Source organism: Pan paniscus, chromosome 21, assembly GCF_029289425.2.
Source record: "Pan paniscus chromosome 21, NHGRI_mPanPan1-v2.0_pri, whole genome shotgun sequence".
Classification (NCBI taxonomy): Eukaryota; Metazoa; Chordata; class Mammalia; order Primates; family Hominidae; genus Pan; species Pan paniscus.
The window spans coordinates 11323246-11340696 of NC_073270.2; the positions used below are offsets into that span (position 1 = coordinate 11323246).

Here is a 17451-nt window from a genome sequence, read left to right on the forward strand (position 1 = left end):
GGCAGGGCATGGTGGCTCCCATGTATAATCCCAGCACTTTGGGAGGCTGAGGCTGGTGGATTGCTTGAGCTCAGGAGATGAAGACCAGCGTGGGAAAGATGGTGAAGCCCCATCTCTATAAAAAATATAAAAATAGGCTGGGCGCAGTGGCTCATGCCTGTAATCCCAGAACTTTGGGAGGCCGAGGTGGGCGGATCACCTGAGGTCAGGAATTCAAGACCAGCCTGACCGATATGATGAAACTCTGTCTCTACTAAAAATACATAAATTAGCTGGGCGTGGTGGCATGCACCTGTAATCCCGGCTACTCGGGAAGCTGAGACAGGAGAATCGCTTGAACCCAGGAGACAGAGGTTGCAGTGAGCTGAGATCACGCTATTGCACTCCAGCCTGGGCAACAAGAGTGAAACTGTCTCAAAAAAAAAAAAATATATATATATATATATATGTAAATTAGCTGGGCTTGGTGGCATGAACCTATAATCTCAGCTACTCAGGAGGCTGAGGCAGGAGGATCGCTTCAGTCCAGGAAGTGGAGGTTGCTGTGAGCCTAGATTGAGCCACTGCACTTCAGTCTGGTTGACAAAGTGAGACTCTATCTCAGAAAATAAATAAATAAATAACGTAAAAAATTTTATTAAAAAAAAAGAATTGGATCCAGATCACTAAATTACTGTCTGTATTTTTGCTTTATTATAGCTATTGTGGTTGTTATTGTTTTTACTGGTCTACTTTGTTTCTGGAACATTCCATCATCATTAGAGATCTTTTGCTCTGTTTAACCTCTATGCCCTCACCATATTTATACACACACATTCCCTGTTTTTCTAATATCATCGTAAGCATAATATTGTTTAGGTCAGGATTCAATGTTTGCTATTATAACTATAAATGCTAGTCGTAACTGAGCTGTGTATTAAGCACTCTTTTTATTTACTGCAGTTTTTGTTTATCAAGGAAATCAGTCATTGCCTTGTTATTCTTCTGCTGTTTAGCTTTCCATGTACCTGTCCTAATTCAATCTCATATTCTCCACAGGTTGTCTAAAACTCATCCGTGTGTGTGTGTGTGTGTGTGTGTGTGTGTGTGTGTGTGTGTGTGTGTGTAGATCTTCCTGGACGTGCCTCTCCCCTGCGGCCTGCTCTGGTCTGCACCTGCGCTTCTCCTGTGGTCTACCCACAGCTCTCATGGAGGCCTCCTTTCACCAGATCCTCAGCTTTGCTCTGCCTTTCTCCTGTCTCACCCTTCCTGTTTCCTCTTTCTTGCTTAATTTCCTCATTTTGGTGAAGCACATCTTTAGTAGCTTCCTGAGAAAAAATACATGAAACAGTTTTATAAGAGCTTGCATGTCTAAGAATTTTTTTTCTTCCCTGAAGTTTAAATCCAATTTGAGGTTGGAAACAATTTTCTTCAGAATTTTGAAGATATTTCTCCATTTCTTTGGGTGGTTTGGAACCAATTCTGACTCCTGATCCATTGTGTTCTCCACCTCCTACTCTCCTACTACCCCCCAACACACTTAAAAAAAAATTTTTTTTATCCCCAATGCCTAAAATTTCACTGGGATAGATGCTCTAATATGGGTCAGTCTCCATACTAATTTTCATGTGTTTGACCTCCTATATTGGTCTTTTAATTTTTATTTATTGTCTCTTTTCTTTTTTTTAATTTTTGCTGAAGTTTCTGAGAGATTTCATCAGCTTTATCTTTCAACCATTCTATTAAGTTTTTAAAATTCTACTATCATTGTTTTAGTTTGTTGTCTTCTGATAGTTCTCTTTTTTTTGTTGCTGTCATTTTTTGCTTTATGGCTGCAGTATCTGCAATCTCCCTAATGATAATTCTTAAAAAATGTTTTCTTCTCCCTCCATACTTTGTTTCAGCCAAATAGGTTTTTTTCTGTATTTGGTTTTCTTTCATAATTTAATCTTGCCTTAGGTGGTAGGTGATTCCTGCTTGTTTACTTGTATTTGAGAGTGGGACATTAAAAGATGACTAGAATCTCTGCATATGGGTGTGGGGCTTATGGATGTGGACTTCACTTAAGAGCCATCTGTTTAGGCTGTTCCCCAAGGAACCCCTATGTCAGTATTTTTAGACACTGTCTTTTAGGTTAGTCCAATTCTCTGAATAGGGAGGTTTCAGTCTGCAGTCTGGAGAGTGTGGGCAGGGTAGAGAGGCATGCAGGCAGAGGAAGGTCTCCGTTTGTATTCCCTAATGTCTCTTTGTTCAGAAGACTCCACCTTCTACTGTGCCTGGTGTTTTCCAGACGAGATCCTCTGTCTTACCCTCTTCAGAAAATACTCCAGGTTTCTGCCAGGGTGAGAAAAAGCAGTTGCCTGGCTGAGCACAGTAAAGGGGAATATTTAACTTTTTATTGCCAAATAATATTCTATTGTATGATATATCACATTTTATTTATCTGTTCATTAGTTGATGGACATTTGTGTTGTTTCCATTTTTTGACTATTATTAGTAGTACTTCTGTGAGCATTCCTGTATACTTTTTTTGTATGGGGTTATTATTTTTTTTCTTGGATATATCCTTAGGAATGGAAATGCTGGGTCATGTGGCAACTCTTTAAATTTTGAAATGCTATCAAACTATTGTGCAAAGTGGCTACATTTTACATTCCTACCATCAATGTATGAGAGTTCCAGTTTATTCACATCCTTGCCAACATCTGTTATTATTTGTCATTTTGATTTTAGCTATTTATCTTAATGGGTATAAAGTAATATCTCATTGTGGTTTTGATTTGCATTTGATGGCTAATGATGTTAAGCATCTTTTCATGTGCTTATTGGTCATTTGTATATCTTCTTTGAAGGAATGTCTATTCAAATTCTTTGCTTATTTTTAAATTATTTGTCCTCTTATTGAGTTGAGTTCTTTATATATTCTGGACATGAGTCCTTCATCAGATGTATGATTTGCAGATTTTTTTTCTATTCTGTGTATTATCTTTTTACTTTCTTGGTTTGAAGTGTAAAAGTTTTTAATTTTGATAAAATCTAATTTACTAATTGTGTTTGTCACTTCTGTTTTGGTATCATATCTAAGAAACTGTTGCCTAATGAAAGGTCACAAAAATTTATGCCTTTGTTTTTTCCTAAGATTTTTATAGTTTTAGCTCTTATATTTAGGTCTATGATCCATTTTGATTTAACTTTTTGTATATAGTGTGATGTAGCAGTCTAACTTTATTATTTGGCATGTGGATACTCAGTTGTTCTAGAACCATTTGTTGAAAAAACTATTTTCCCATCAAGGTATCTTAGTACCCTTGTTGAAAATCAATTGAACATAAATTTAAGGATCTATTTCTATCAATTTTATTCCAATTGACCTGTATGTCTTTTATTTATATATTTGTTTATTTATTTATTTTGAGACAGAGTCTCACTCTGTCCCCCAGGCTAGAGTGCAGTGGCGCAATCTTGCCACACTGCAACCTCTGCCTCCTGGTTTCAAATGATTCTCGTGCTTCAGCCTTCCCAGTAGTTGGGATTACAGGTGCACACCACCACGCCTAGCTAATTTTTTGTATTTTTAGTAGAGACAGGGTTTCACCATGTTGGCCAGGGTTGTCTCGAACTCCTGGCCTCAAGTGATTTGCTAGCCTCGGCCTCCCAAAGTGCTGGGATTACAGGTGTGAGCCACCGCGCCTGGCCTATATGTCTGTTCTTATGCTAGTGTAGGTTGAGCATCCCTAATATGAAAATCCAAAATATGAAATCCTCCAAAGTCTGAAACTTTCTGAATGCCAACATGATGCCACAAGTACAAAATTCCACACCTGACTTCACATGACAGTCTGTAGTCAAAATGAAGTCAAAACTTTGTTTCATGCACAAAATCATAAAAATATATAAAATTCAGGCTATCTGTATAAGGTATATATGAAACATAAGTGAATTTTGTGTTTAGATTTGGATCTCATCCCCCGGATATCTCATCATGTATGTGCAAATATTCCAAAATCTGAAAAAATCCTACATCTGAAGCACTTCTGGTCCTAAGCATTTCTGATAAGGGATACTCAGCCTGTACCATACTGTTTTGATTGTTGTGATGTTGTAGTAAGCTTTTATTTATTTATTTATTTATTTTATTTTATATTTTTTCAGACGGAGTCTTGCTCTGTCACCCAGGGTGGAGTGCAGTGGCATGATTTTGGCTCACTGCAACCTCTGCCTCTCAGGTTCAAGCGATTCTCCTGCCTCAGCCTCCTGAGTAGCTGGGATTACAGGTGCATGCCACCATGCCCAGCTAATTTTTGTATTTTTAGTAGAGACGGGGTTTCACCATGTTGGCCAGGCTGGTCTCGAACTCCTGACCTTGTGATCTGCCCGCCTCGGCCTCCCAAAGTGCTGAGATTAACAGGCGTGAGCCACTGTGTCCAGCTGTAATAAGCTTTTAAATTGAGAAGGCTGAGTTCTCCAATTTGATTCTTCTTTTTCAGTATTGTTTTTGTTACTCCAGATCTCTTGCATTTTCATATATATTTTAGGATAAACTTGTTAATTTCTATAAAGAAGTCAGCTGGGATTTTGATAGGGATTACGTTGAATCTGAGAACAATTTGGGAATATTGCTGTATTAACCTCATTAAGTCTTACAATCCATGAACAAGGGTTATCTTTCCACTTAAGTCTTTAATTTCTTTCAATTATATTTTATGACTTTTGGTGTACAAATCTTGTACTTTTGTTATGCTTATTCCTAAGTATTCTTTTTCATGTTATTATGAAAGGAATTTTTCTTTAAATTTTATTTTAGGACTATTCATTGTTGATATGTAGCAATACAGTAGATTTTAAAATATTTATCATATATCCTACAACCTTGCTGAACTTATTAATTCTAGTAGTTTTTTGATGATTTGTTAGGGTTTTCTATATATGAGAACATGTTGTTTATGAATAGACAGTTTATTTCTTTCTTTCTAATCTGGATGCTTTTTATTTCTTTTTCTTGCCTAATAGCCTTAGTTAGAACCTTAGTACAATGATGAAAAGACATGGCAAGAGCAGACGTTTCATGTAAAGACATGTCTCTCATCTTAAGGGAGAAAACATTTAGTCTTCATCATTAAGTATGATTTTAGCACTTGGTTTTTCCTAAATGTCTTTTATCAGGTTGAGATAGTTCCTTCTATTCCTATTGTGTTGGCTTTTTTTTGTTTTTAATTAAAAAAGCATTTTGGGTTTGTTTTTTTTTTTTGTATTATGATTATGTGCATTTTTTCTGTTATTCTATTAATAGAGTGTATTATATTGATTAATTTTCAGATCTTAAACTATCCTTGCATTCTTGGGCTACATCCAACTTGATCGTGGTGTATAATCTTTTTTACATGTTGCTATGTTTGATTTTCTAGTATTTTGTTGAGAATTTTTGTGTCTTCATAAGGGACATTGATGTGTGGTTTTCTTGTGATGTCTCTCTCTGGTATTGGTATCAGGATGATACTGGCTTCAGAATTATTTGAGAAATTTTTCTTATGCTTCTGTTTTTTTAAAGAGTTTATGAGGGATTGGTTTAAATTATTCTGTACACATTTGGTAGAATGTAGCAGGGAAGCCATCTGAGCCTGTGCTTTTCTCTCTTTTTTTTTTTTTCTTTCTGTAGAGATGAGGTCTTGCTGTGTTGCCTAGTTTGGTCTCGAACTCCTGAGCTCAAGTGAGTCTCCCACTTTGGCCTCCCAAAGTGCTGGGATTATAGGTGTGAGCCACCATGCCTGGCCAGGGCCTGTCCTTTTATTTGCAAGCAGTGCTTAAATTACTAATTTAATATAGTATTTTGGTTAAGGGCAATTATAAGTGAACATTCATCTCATAAATACCCATTGATATTTTACTATTCAGCCCATCTTTTTCCTGTATAATATCCAAATAAAAAGAAATTTTAATATACCTAATTGTAACTTTTTTTTTTCTTAAAGGTCTGTAGTTACTGTGGAATCAATAAGCCATGGCATCTAAGAAATTTGCTGTTAAAGTAAGTAATGTTTAATAGCTTTTTAAAAAGAGGCTAATCACTTTCTAATATAACTGAGCTCTGTGTTAATTGAAAATCGAGGTTCCTAACTTTCTGCTTTTTACACTTGGGACTCTGCAAAAATTCTTTTTTTCCTTCAACTTTTAAGTTCTGGGGCATGTGTGCAGGATGCGCAGGTTTGTTACATAGGTAAACATGTGCCACAGTGGTTTGTTGCACAGATCATCCCATGACTTAGGTATTAAGCCCAGTGTCCATTAGCTATTCTTCCTGATGTTCTCCCTCCCCCTTCCCCCACAACAGGTCCCAGTGTGTGCTGTTTCCCCCCATGTGTCTATGTGTTCTCATTCAGCTCCCACTTATAAGTTAGACTATGCAGTATTTGGTTTTCTGTTCTTGCATTAGTTTGTTGAGGATAATGCCTTCCAGCTCCATCCACGTCCCTGCAAAGGACATGATTTTGTTCCTTTTTATGGCTGCTTAGTATTCCATGGTGTGTATGTACCACATTTTCTTTATCCGTTTTTTCACTGATGGGCATTTAGGTTGATTCCATGTCTTTGCTATTGTGAATAGTGCTGCAATGAACATACACATGCATGTTTCTTTATAATAGAATGATTTATATCTTGGGAGGTATATTACCCGGTAATGGGATCGCTGGGTCAAATGGCATATCTGCCTCTAGATCTTTAGGGAATCGCCACACTGTCTTCCATAATAGTTGAACTAATTTACACTCCCACCAACAGTGTAAAAATATTCCTTTTTCTCCGCAATCTCACCAGCATCTGCTGTTTCCTGACTTTTTAATAATCACCATTCTCACTGGCGTGAGATGGTATTGCATTGTTTTGGATTTGCATTTCTTTAATGATCAGTGGTGTTGAGCTTTTTTTCATATATTTGCTGGCTACATGAATGTCCTTTTTTCAGAAGAGTCTGTTTACGTCCTTTGCCTACTTTTTAATGGCGTCATTTGTTTTTTTTCTTGTAAGTTTGTTTAAGTTCCTTGTAGGCTCTGGATATTAGACCTTTGTCAAATGGATAGCTTGCAAATATTTTCTCCCATTCTGTAGGTTCTCTGTTCACTGTGATGATAGTTTCTTTTGCTGTGCAGAAGCTCTTTAGTTTAGTTTGATCCCATTTGTCAATTTTTGCTTTTGTCGCAATTGCTTTTGGTGTTTTGGGGACTTGACAATTTTAAGTAGGCATATTGAAAATTTATATTTTGAGAATGAGACGGCGGAGAAAATGTTCATATGGTTATGAGGCGTTCCTTGCTTCATCTTTTAAAGATGCTTTTTGTTCATCACTTGGTCTTTACTGTTAAAAATTATCATTCATATTCCATGTCCATGGCTTGATTTCTCATTATGTCAAAGCAGATAAAAGGTTGAAGCAAAAGAAGTAATCAGCAAATTCTCTACCTGGGTAAATGCCAGGAGAGTTCTCTTGCCTGGTTGCCCTCTTTCATTTTCCTCTTATAAATGTCCCTTGTTTGTTCCTTGATGGCTGGGGTTGAGACCTTCTCAGGTGTGGATAGATGGGAGGCTCCTGTGTGAGGGATAGTGGGAAGGGAGAAGAGAAGAACTGATGACGAGTGCAAGATCTTGGAGATGCTTTCATATATGTTGGTGTTTCTTTAGGACATTTTCTGTATGCTAATGTTACCATAAGTGCAAGTTCAAAACATCAAAATATAAATTACAATAGCTAGTTGGCCAGATTAGATACTATGTAATATTATAGCTCTGTCTTATTTTTAACCAAGTCAGTGCTTATTTAGATTTACTAACATATTTATAAATTTCATTGCTTTCAGTTGTTTTTTGTATCCATGTATATATTCTTTAGTATTTCTTTCTGTGAAGCCATGTAAGTGATGAACTTTCACTATTTGTGTGTCTAAAAATGTATTTGGTCTCACCCTAGAAAGATATTTGGTTGGTTTTAGAATTCTAGGTTGAGCATTATTTTCCAACAACAGTTTAAAGATAATTTTTAATTTTCTTCTGGCATCTTTCATTACTACTGAGAAATGTTTTCATTATGTATTGATGCTTAAATCCACCTTAAAACTTAGTGGCTTGAAACACGAACCATTTTATAATCTCTCCTGATTCTGTAGGTTGCCTAGCATCAATTGAGTAATTTTTCCTTTTGACGTTGGTTGGGGCTGCAGTTCTACTTAGGGACTCAACTTAGGTGGAAAATGAAAGATGGCATACTCAGTGCAGTTGATGCTGGCTTTGGTTGGAATCATTGCTGGATCTGTTAATTGTTGTCCTTTAGTTCTCATCCACTTGCCTGTTCTGCGTGGCTTGGGCATCTAGCCCGGTGGCTGAGTTTTGAGGGGTAGCATCTTAAGACTTGCACAATGAAAGAAGTATAATTTGTCAGTCCTCTGAAGGCCTAGATGCAGACATCTCAGATGCCACTTCTGTGGACTTCCATTGATCAGAGCATTCACAGGGTCAGCCTAGAGTCAGGGGAAGCTGCACTCTTGACTTGAGAAGCAGTATTTTCTCACAGGGATTGGGAGAATTGTTGGGGTGCATCTATGGAGACTACTCACCTCAGAAGTTCACTGTTGGCCTGATCTGATTCCTTCTTGGTTATCTGTCTTTCTTCTCTGATTGCTCTTAAGATTTATTTTTGTCTTTGCTCTTCTATAGTTTCACTATGAAATCTCTAGTTATAGTCTTGTTTTTATTCTGGCTTGGGATAAAATGTATGTCTTCAATTTGATAGCTCAAGTCATCAGTTTTGGAAAATTCTTGACCATTTTCTCTGCCTCTCCTAATTCTCTCTATTCTCTTCTTATAGAGAACTTTTATTTGAAGTTTGTTGGATAGTCTCATATGACTTTATTATATGCTAGAGGAGTGAGATTAATTTTTCCAAGACCGAGCCCTGGTAGTCTGTCTGCTCAGAAAAGGGCTGGGCTTCTTGCAAAACTCTGTTGAAACTGGCTATGGCCAAGTAGGGCAGACCATCCTGGTCAACCATGAAGCTTGGACCTGAGGCCCCTAATTATGCAAGAGATGGGTCTGTTCCATACCCATGGAAATGGCATATTCTGCTACCATATTATCCCATCTTATAGTGATGCCTGCAAGGCTTGGAACAAAGCTTCCAGATCATGGCAGGCAGAGGAGTTGCCTCAACCGTGAGTATCAGGCTAGCATAATAGGGATAGGGACAGGGTTCTGACACATCGTATTGAAGGCTCTGCACATCACTTTGTGGTTGTATTTCTGCCTCTGACAGGCTAGGGACCAGTGCTTCTCTAATCATGTACCTTACTTAGAAGCTCCGTGACTCAAGCATGGGGATCCCTTTTTAAATATCTGACATCAAGTTTTGCCAGGTTTCTGTGCTCTGCTCCAGGGTATCATGAGCAGCAGGAGACCTGCACACCTGCTACTGATGTTGTCAGACATGCTTTCTTCCCAGGGAACACTGCTCCTGAAGTCTTGTGTGAGTGCTGTGTGGCCAGTGGCCAATTGCCTTTCCCTGTTTTTCTTTTCCTTATTACTTTGAGAGTGCTTTTTTCCCCTCTGAAACAGGATCTCACTCAGTCGCCCAGGCTGGAGTGCAGTGGTGTGAATATGGCTCACTTCAGCCTTGACCTCCTGGGCTTAAGCAGTCCTCCTGCCTTAGCCTCCTGAGTAGCTGGGACCACAGGCATGCACCACCACTCTCGGCTAATTTTTTTTATTTTAAAATTTTTGTAGAGATGGAGTCTCAGAGCGAAAAAGGAAGGTATTACATATAACCACAAAACAAGGTTAGGATGTTACGAACTAGGGAAATTCCCAAGAACAAGAAAGAGCTCTTATAAATTAAAAACATAATATAAATGAAAATATGATAAAGTATGGGGCAAACACCAAGGAACACTGCCCAGAAAGTAGAACAAAAAGATAATAGATTAAAAAATTGAGGAGAAAACCACAAGAAAATTAGAGTTTCAGTCTTGATATGAAAAATTGGACTTCTAGAAAGAAAAACAAATGGTTGAGAAAATATTATGAAAGAAATAATGCAATACAATTTACTGGAAGTGGAGGATACAAACTTCCTGTTTGAAAGAGCTGTGAGTGAATACACAATAAAGTCAATGAAAAAGAGTTGTGCTAAGGCATATCATCCTAAAATTTCAGAACACTGGGAATTTAGAGAAGAACTTAAAAAGCAAACAGATTACAGACAGAGAATCAAGAATCAGAACACCCTTCTCAACAGCAATAACTAGGAGACAGTAGAACAATACCTTTAATATTTTAGGAAAAATGGTTTCCAACCAAGAATTCCCTTTACAGCCCAACTTTCAGTCACATGGTAGAATAGACATTTATTTTTAGGATGCAGAGTGTAGAAAACACTTCCCTTCTGATGCACACTGTTTTAGAAAGGATGTGGTCTTCCAAAATAGGGGAATAAACAGAGAAAGAATCAGATATGGGATCCAGGAAATAGGGAACCAGTCAGGTGAGGGCCTAACCAAATTCCTTGATGATTACTGTGTATTTTGCCTAGAAAGTGTAAGGGTGGAAAGGGTATGATCCTTTCCTCCCCATCATGAAGGGTCACAGTCAGCACTCCTGTAACAAAAGAATAAGTTAACTAAGGAAAGCATAACAAATTTATTATGTGCACACAAGTGCATGGGAGTCATACAAAATATGAACACTCAAAAGCTGGACGTGATGGCATATGCCTGTAGTCCCAGCCATTTGGGGAGGCTGAGGCAGAAGATTTGCTTGAGCCCAGGAGTTTGAGTTCAGCCTGGGCAACATAGAGAGACCCTGTCTCTAAAAACAACAACAACAAGAAAAGAAAACCCAAAGAGCCAGACAGTTGACCCTTAATACCCTCTTCGTTGGGGAGAGGGAACTGGGAGATATAGGGGTAACTGATTTTTAGGGGAAATGAATGGACTCGAGAGACAGAAATTAACTTGTAAATGATTCTCTTTAGAATTTGAATGAGCCGAGAAGCAGATAATACCTAGTTGAAATGCCTGTCCACTGTGTGGTTGCATTCTTTAGTCTTCTCTGCTATAGATAATTTCAGGGAATATGGAAGGCAATTGTGTTCCTCTTTGGGTATCCAGTTTCTGGGCAGATAATAGAGCTTCAGCGGAGAGCCTCATCTTGTGCTTTGGGAGAGATAACGGATTGAGAGGAGGCGGGGAGGAGGTCAGAGAGACCTTGCTGCTGCTTTTTTAGTTTAGCATGTCAAAGTGTTATATTTCTGGGTATTGGTTTCTGAACTGCAACCAAAGTAACCAGTCCTATTGGAAGAAGACAGAGGGTTCCATGAAAGATTTCTCCAACAAAAAATGAAATGAATAAAATACATCATGTATTTAAATGCATTGAGAAGAGATTTTTTTAGACCTGTCAGGTAGCATGGGAATGATTTAGTCATAGGAATATAGAAAACTAAACAAAAGAAAAATGATGCAACCCTCAGCTCTCAGTAAACAAAAGATTGTGCAAGATAGGAAATTAAGCATAGTATACTACGTGGCTCAACTTTTTGTTCTTCTTGTTATAGAGATGGAGTCTTGCCCTGTTGCTCAGGCTGGAATGCAGTGGCACAGTCATAACTCACTGCGGCCTTGAACTCCTAGGCTCAAGTGATCCTCCTGCATGGTTCAGCTTTAAACAGAGGTTACATTTCATAATATTGTGAACTCCAAGTTTTGGAAGGCTGGGGAAGGAAACATGTGGGAGGGCAGGTATAAGGATTAAGTCTTCATTTTCCACATAAAGTATATAAAACTGAAATAATAAGACATTCGTAGGATAAACATAGTGTTTAGAAATATGTTGGCAAATTACCAGATCAAAAAGCTAAGTTTCAGTGTGGTTGCCCATGGTGAGTGAGAGTTGGAGTGAGAGAGGGGGCTGGATGAGGCAGAAGAGGCCATTTTGTTTTTTTGTTTGTTTGTTTGTTTGAAAGATGGGGTCTCCTTATGCTGCCCAGTCTGATCTTGAACTACTGGGCTCAAACAATCCTCCTGCCTCAGCCTCCTGAGTAGCTGGGACTACAGATGTGTACCACTACACCCAGCTTGAGACCTCACTTTGATATGTCATTTTAATATGTGTCTATGCATTAATATAAAAATTAAGTGCATAAATAAAATGTAGGCTGCGTACAGTGGTTCACATCTGTAATCCCTGCATTTTGGAAGGCCCAGGAGGGAGGATCACTTGAGGCCAGGAGTTAGAGACCAGCAGCCTGAGTAACATAGTGAGACCCCATCTCTAAATTAAAATAAATAAATAAATAACATTTAAAAGGAATTAATTAACTTATGCAAATTTTTCACAGAGATGCAGCCACTTTTGACTGGGTTGAAAAGTACTTGGTTAGAGCAGGGTTTCAAAGTAACAGAAAAATTGATGAACACCAAATAGTTTGACACTTGATCTGGGTTGTTTATTCTAAGACTGCCCTTGGAATGGCATTAATTATTCATGCAAACGACTTACCCTTCTGACCTTCCTGCATACGAATACTTTTTTTTCTTTTTAAGGGCTGTGGTTCTGGCCTTGAATTCTTTTTTTTATCACTATTTTTTAGAGACAGGATCTCGTTATGTTGCACAGGCTGAACATGAACTCCTGGGCTCAAACTGTCCTCCCGACTCGGCCTCCTGCGTAGCTGGGACTACAGGCGGCACTGCCACCGCACAGCTGGCTCTTGAACTCTTTCAAGAGTTGAAGACTCTTCTGAGGCCAGACTTCCAGGAAATGGCAGTAGTGCATGAGATGTAGGAATCCTTGGAAGTATAACTTTCAGGGTCTATAGACTTCTGGGCTACTGCAGCTTCTAGCAGGGAGGTATGTCCTGTACTTCAGTGAGTGACTCTTATTTTAACTGAAAGAAGTGGTAGCAGCAGGCGTGTCTCCCCAAGGCTTCATAGCAATCTTAAACCCAAGCTTTGCACCCACCCCAGTGTTTTAAAATTTCCAAAATAATAAACTCTTTAGGGTAGGGAAAAGATCTAGACCAGAGATCTGCAAATTACAGCCCACATGCCAGCTGCTTGTTTTTGTAAATAATGTTTTACCGGAATCCAGCCACTCCCACTTGTTTACATATCATCCCTGGCTGCTTTTATGCTACAATGAAGTGGAGGGTTGAGTAGTTGAAACAAAGACCTTATTGCTTGCAAAGTCTGAAATAAACACACTCACACACACTGATTTATGTATAGAATATGTATACAAATATATCTTTTATTTATCTATTTTTTTGAGATTGAGTCTCGCTTGTTGCTCTGTCACCCAGGTTGGAGTGCGGTGGCAAGATCTTGGCTCACTGCAACCTCTGCCTCCCAGGTTCAAGTGATTCTCTTGTCTCAGCCTCCCAAGTAGCTGGGATTACAGGCACATGCCGCCACGCCCAGCTAATTTTTGTATTTTTAGTAGAGATGAGGTTTTGCCATGTTGGCCAGGCTGGTCTCAAACTCCTGACTTTTAGTGATCCGCCTGCCTCTGCATTCCAAAGTGATGGGATTAAAGGCGTGAGCCACTGCGCCCGGCCTACAAATATATCTTTTACAGCACATCTCAATTCCTATTAGCTGCATTTCAAATGTTGAGTAGGCACCACTGGCTAATATCGGCTGTATTGACCAACACAGATCTAAATTTCTGTATCCTTGGTACTCCTACCTCCTGGTACCTTATCAGAATAAGCATTCAATGAAGTTACCTTGGGTTAAACTGGCTGCAGGTGTGGGGTAAGTTAGCAAGGCCAAGGTAAAGCCATTTCCTTTGCAAGAAATAGACATGGACACATAATGTAATAGTCATGAATGTTTATCCATTAAAACAAAACTTTAGTAAAATAAAAAAGAAATCCAAATATCAAATTATTGTTAAAAGTGTCAAGTGATACACATGGTGTCTACCTCAGGAAAGTTTATGTGTCCACCCCCTGCCTTAGAGGCATTTGAAAAAGTATAGAATGTTGCCAGGGTCGCTCTCAATAATAATTATATCTTATGATTTTGAATTTAAATTTTGGATCCCAGCGGAGCAGTGCTGTGAAAGTTTCCTACCTCATTGTGTGTCTCTGTAGATCATTTCCTCTGCTTCCTGCATCTGTTTTCTTGGATTAGTTAGGTATTATACTAAAGTCTAGAATTCTTTTGGCTGCAGAGCTTTCTCTGCTGCTTCCCTTCCCCCCCAACCTACTTTATTGTGGGTGGGAAAATTTTTGTTGGGAGGGCTTGATTAATTAGAAGGGATTCCTGGCTTCCCTAGCGGTGGCAGCCTGGGAAGATTACAGAGCCTGGCTTAGTGACAGGCCAGTCTGTATTTAAGGAAAAACTCGGACCCGCCAGATTTCTCTGGAATGTGCATCTGGCTTTGTCTTCTACAGGGAATGTGTAATGATCCCCTCCTCTTTCTTCCCTCCCATTCCAGGAGGCTAAACGCTTTTACTTTTGCTCTTGATGGGGTTGTCTACTTTTTATTTTGGGAGAGGGGAGGGCTGGAATTTAGGGGTAGGAAGCTTGAGTCATTTTCTGAATCTAAAGTAAAAGATTTAAGGTTTTATTAATATTTAGGAGGAAAGGAGAGATTTTATTAAAAAAAAAAGAACTCCCTGCATCTTTACTATCAATGTTTTTCTTTCCACTCTTTCAGAGCAATTATAGTTTTATGTTCTTCTCTGAATTTCAGTTAACCTTAGTCTTCACATTCCTTAGAACACCACAAAAAGAGAAATAAGCCTAAGAATTGACAATGATTTCCCCTTTATAGTAAAAGTATAGAGCAGCTCTTTAAACTTTCAGAGAAAGAGACAGTTGAATGGTAAATGGGTAATCACTAGGCTTTTGTCTTGCTAGTTTGCCTCAAGGAATCACTTAAATCCTGTGTCCTAGGTTTTTTCGTCTACTTAAATGGGAACGTGGTACTGACTATTATCAGTGCTCATTTGAAAATGGCTGCGTTGATTTTGTGTATCACATTGAAAAGATTTATGCAATTATTTTCATATCAATTGAGTTCTAGGTACTGATTTTTCCACACATTTTAAGAAAGAATAAAACTGAAGTGCCTAAACAGAATAAATCACAAACATTTTAAATGGTTATATTCCTTACTGGAAATAACTTTGGAGTGTGCAACCTTTGTCCCGAAGAATGATTTTACAGAGATTTGTCCCTGTGAAACTTTTAAAGTGAAAGAAGTACCTCTATATTTCTTCTCCTGATACTTAAAGTCTGCATCTTCCAATTCCTCCTTAATTTCATGTATTCCTTGTAAGAGCTTTATGTTTTAAAGACATACAGGGTCAATGAGAGTTTGCAGAGTGGTTGATGCTATGCCCAAACTAACATAGGATGCTGTTTTCCCATTCAGTATCATTGTTCTATTGCTTTGCTCATGCTGGAAGCTGTATTTAAGTAAGTATGTGCTGATTTCGTGAAAGAATTGAAATAAAATTAGTAAAAGTTTTCACACCAGCAGTCACCCAATGAGTTTTATCTCAGGCTTAGAGCTTTTAGATACCTTCTCACTCTGTAAGGCATCTGCTCTGAGTGTTGATGACTTTGAAACAAAGTTCTTGGACTTGAAATTAATTTTTTTTTTCTAAGTGTTCTCTTTGCCTTTCTGGCCAGACACCCAGTTTTCTAGGCTTCATTTTCCCAGTCCTTTCCTCATGTGATAATAGATAAACTAGTCTGTTCTTTTTTTGGATGACTAAAAATGTGTAAATACAGCTCTGGCTTCTTATCCTCCTTTTTAGTCTCAACTTTCCACCTGCCTCCAAGAAGTTTCTGCCTACATTGATCCCTAAAACTTCAAACAAAGAACTGAGTTTATCATGGCTTTCATCTAAGCTGATTTTTGCTTTGAAAGTCTCTGATGCTGCCTTCACACACCCTGGGCTTGCCAAATGATGTCTCGTCCTTCATTCTTTTGTCACTTACTAAATGCATTCCTGCTCTGCAGAGCATCTTGAATTTACTCCTCTTAGAAATTCAAGCCTTTATTGTCCTTGTTTTTATGTCCATGTTAGTCTCTGAGGACCTCTGTGCCTCTCTTCTCTTACCATTCCAGTTCATCTAGACAAGTGCCAGGGTAATGTTTTCTTAACATCATATTCATCATGTTACTTCCTTGCTTAGGTGATCAGGGTAATTCCTTTTGTTTAAATGGATCTAATCTGAACTCTCCAGCTAGACTTAAGGCATTCTGATAATTACTCTCCCCTTCCTTTTTAACTTGGACCCATGTTTGTTTTCATCTTGGAACTGGGGAACGTGGCCCACTTATTCCTGTGAAACTAACGCATTTGCATTTCCTGCAGTCATCTGGCTTTTCTGTGGTTTTCCCTCTGTTTGCTATCTCTCACCTTTTCTTCCTTGGTCCACACCCTTCAGCTTTTTCCAAGCTTGACCAGTGAATGACTCGCTTTTTCTTTGTTACACATCTAAACCTTTCCCATATTGATTTCTCTCTTGCTATGTGTTTCTTTGACTGTTATGTGCAGTTTATGTTATGTTTTATATATATTTCCAATTTGTTTTCTTTCCTAAGAACATCATCTTGAGGTGATATACATATGCTTTTATATACATTATGCCTAGCCACATTCCCTGGGAAGAAGGAGCTGTCCTATGCTTCTTTCATATCTGCACAGGCCTTGAATAATCTAAAGCAGGGGTATCCAATCTTTTGGCTTCCCTGGGCCACACTGGAAGAAGAATTGTCTTGGGCCACACATAAAATACACTTATACTAACAATAGCTTTAAAAAAAAATCGCAAAAGAAATCTCATAATGTTTTAAGAAAGTTTACACATTTGTGTTGGGCTGCATTCAAAGCCATCCTGGGCAGCGAGTTGGACAAGTGTGGTCTAAAGCATTTCTGAAGTGCCCAGTACCCCCCACTTTCCTTGTCCCAAAGATGACAAGTTTCTTTCGTCTTGGCTCGTAGAGAACAGGGAAGTCACTCCAGCTTTGAATTATTTCTTACTGGTCTTTTTTTCAGTTCCAGTCAGGGAATGTTGTAATCTTCAATTTGTGGTATATTTGTTTTTTTTTTAAAAAAATCATCTCAACCTATTTCTCCTTTTAGGAGTCCACAGTTCCACTTTGAAAATATTTTTAATAATTCTTTTGAAAATAATCTCTTAATAATCAAGACGGCAATCCATAGAATTTGCTTCTATATGCTTCAGAAAAGTAAAATGTTTCAGTATAATGGTTTTGTCTAGACATTATATTTTATTTTAATAATTTCTTAGTGTTAGACCTTGATATTTTTAATTTTTTCCAACATATGTACAAAGCATGTGTTTTTATTACTTATTCTACTGTAAAAATTAATTCTTACCAGAAAAGTAAACTCAGGGTCTCTTACCAAATAGATGAACTCAGTAAGCACCTTGGATTCTCTCTGAG

At 38.2% G+C, this 17451-nt stretch overlaps 1 protein-coding gene across 1 annotated transcript in view; it reads left to right on the forward strand.

Annotated features, from left to right (window-relative positions):
• Window positions 1–17451, forward strand: part of SLX4IP (SLX4 interacting protein) — a 193312-nt gene that overhangs the window by 17681 nt on the left and 158180 nt on the right. Inside the window, exon 2 of the mRNA XM_003810570.6 lies at window positions 5949–6004. Coding sequence (XP_003810618.1) covers window positions 5978–6004 — 27 coding nt within the window. The 5' untranslated portion in view covers window positions 5949–5977. The remainder of the gene's footprint in view (window positions 1–5948; window positions 6005–17451) is intronic.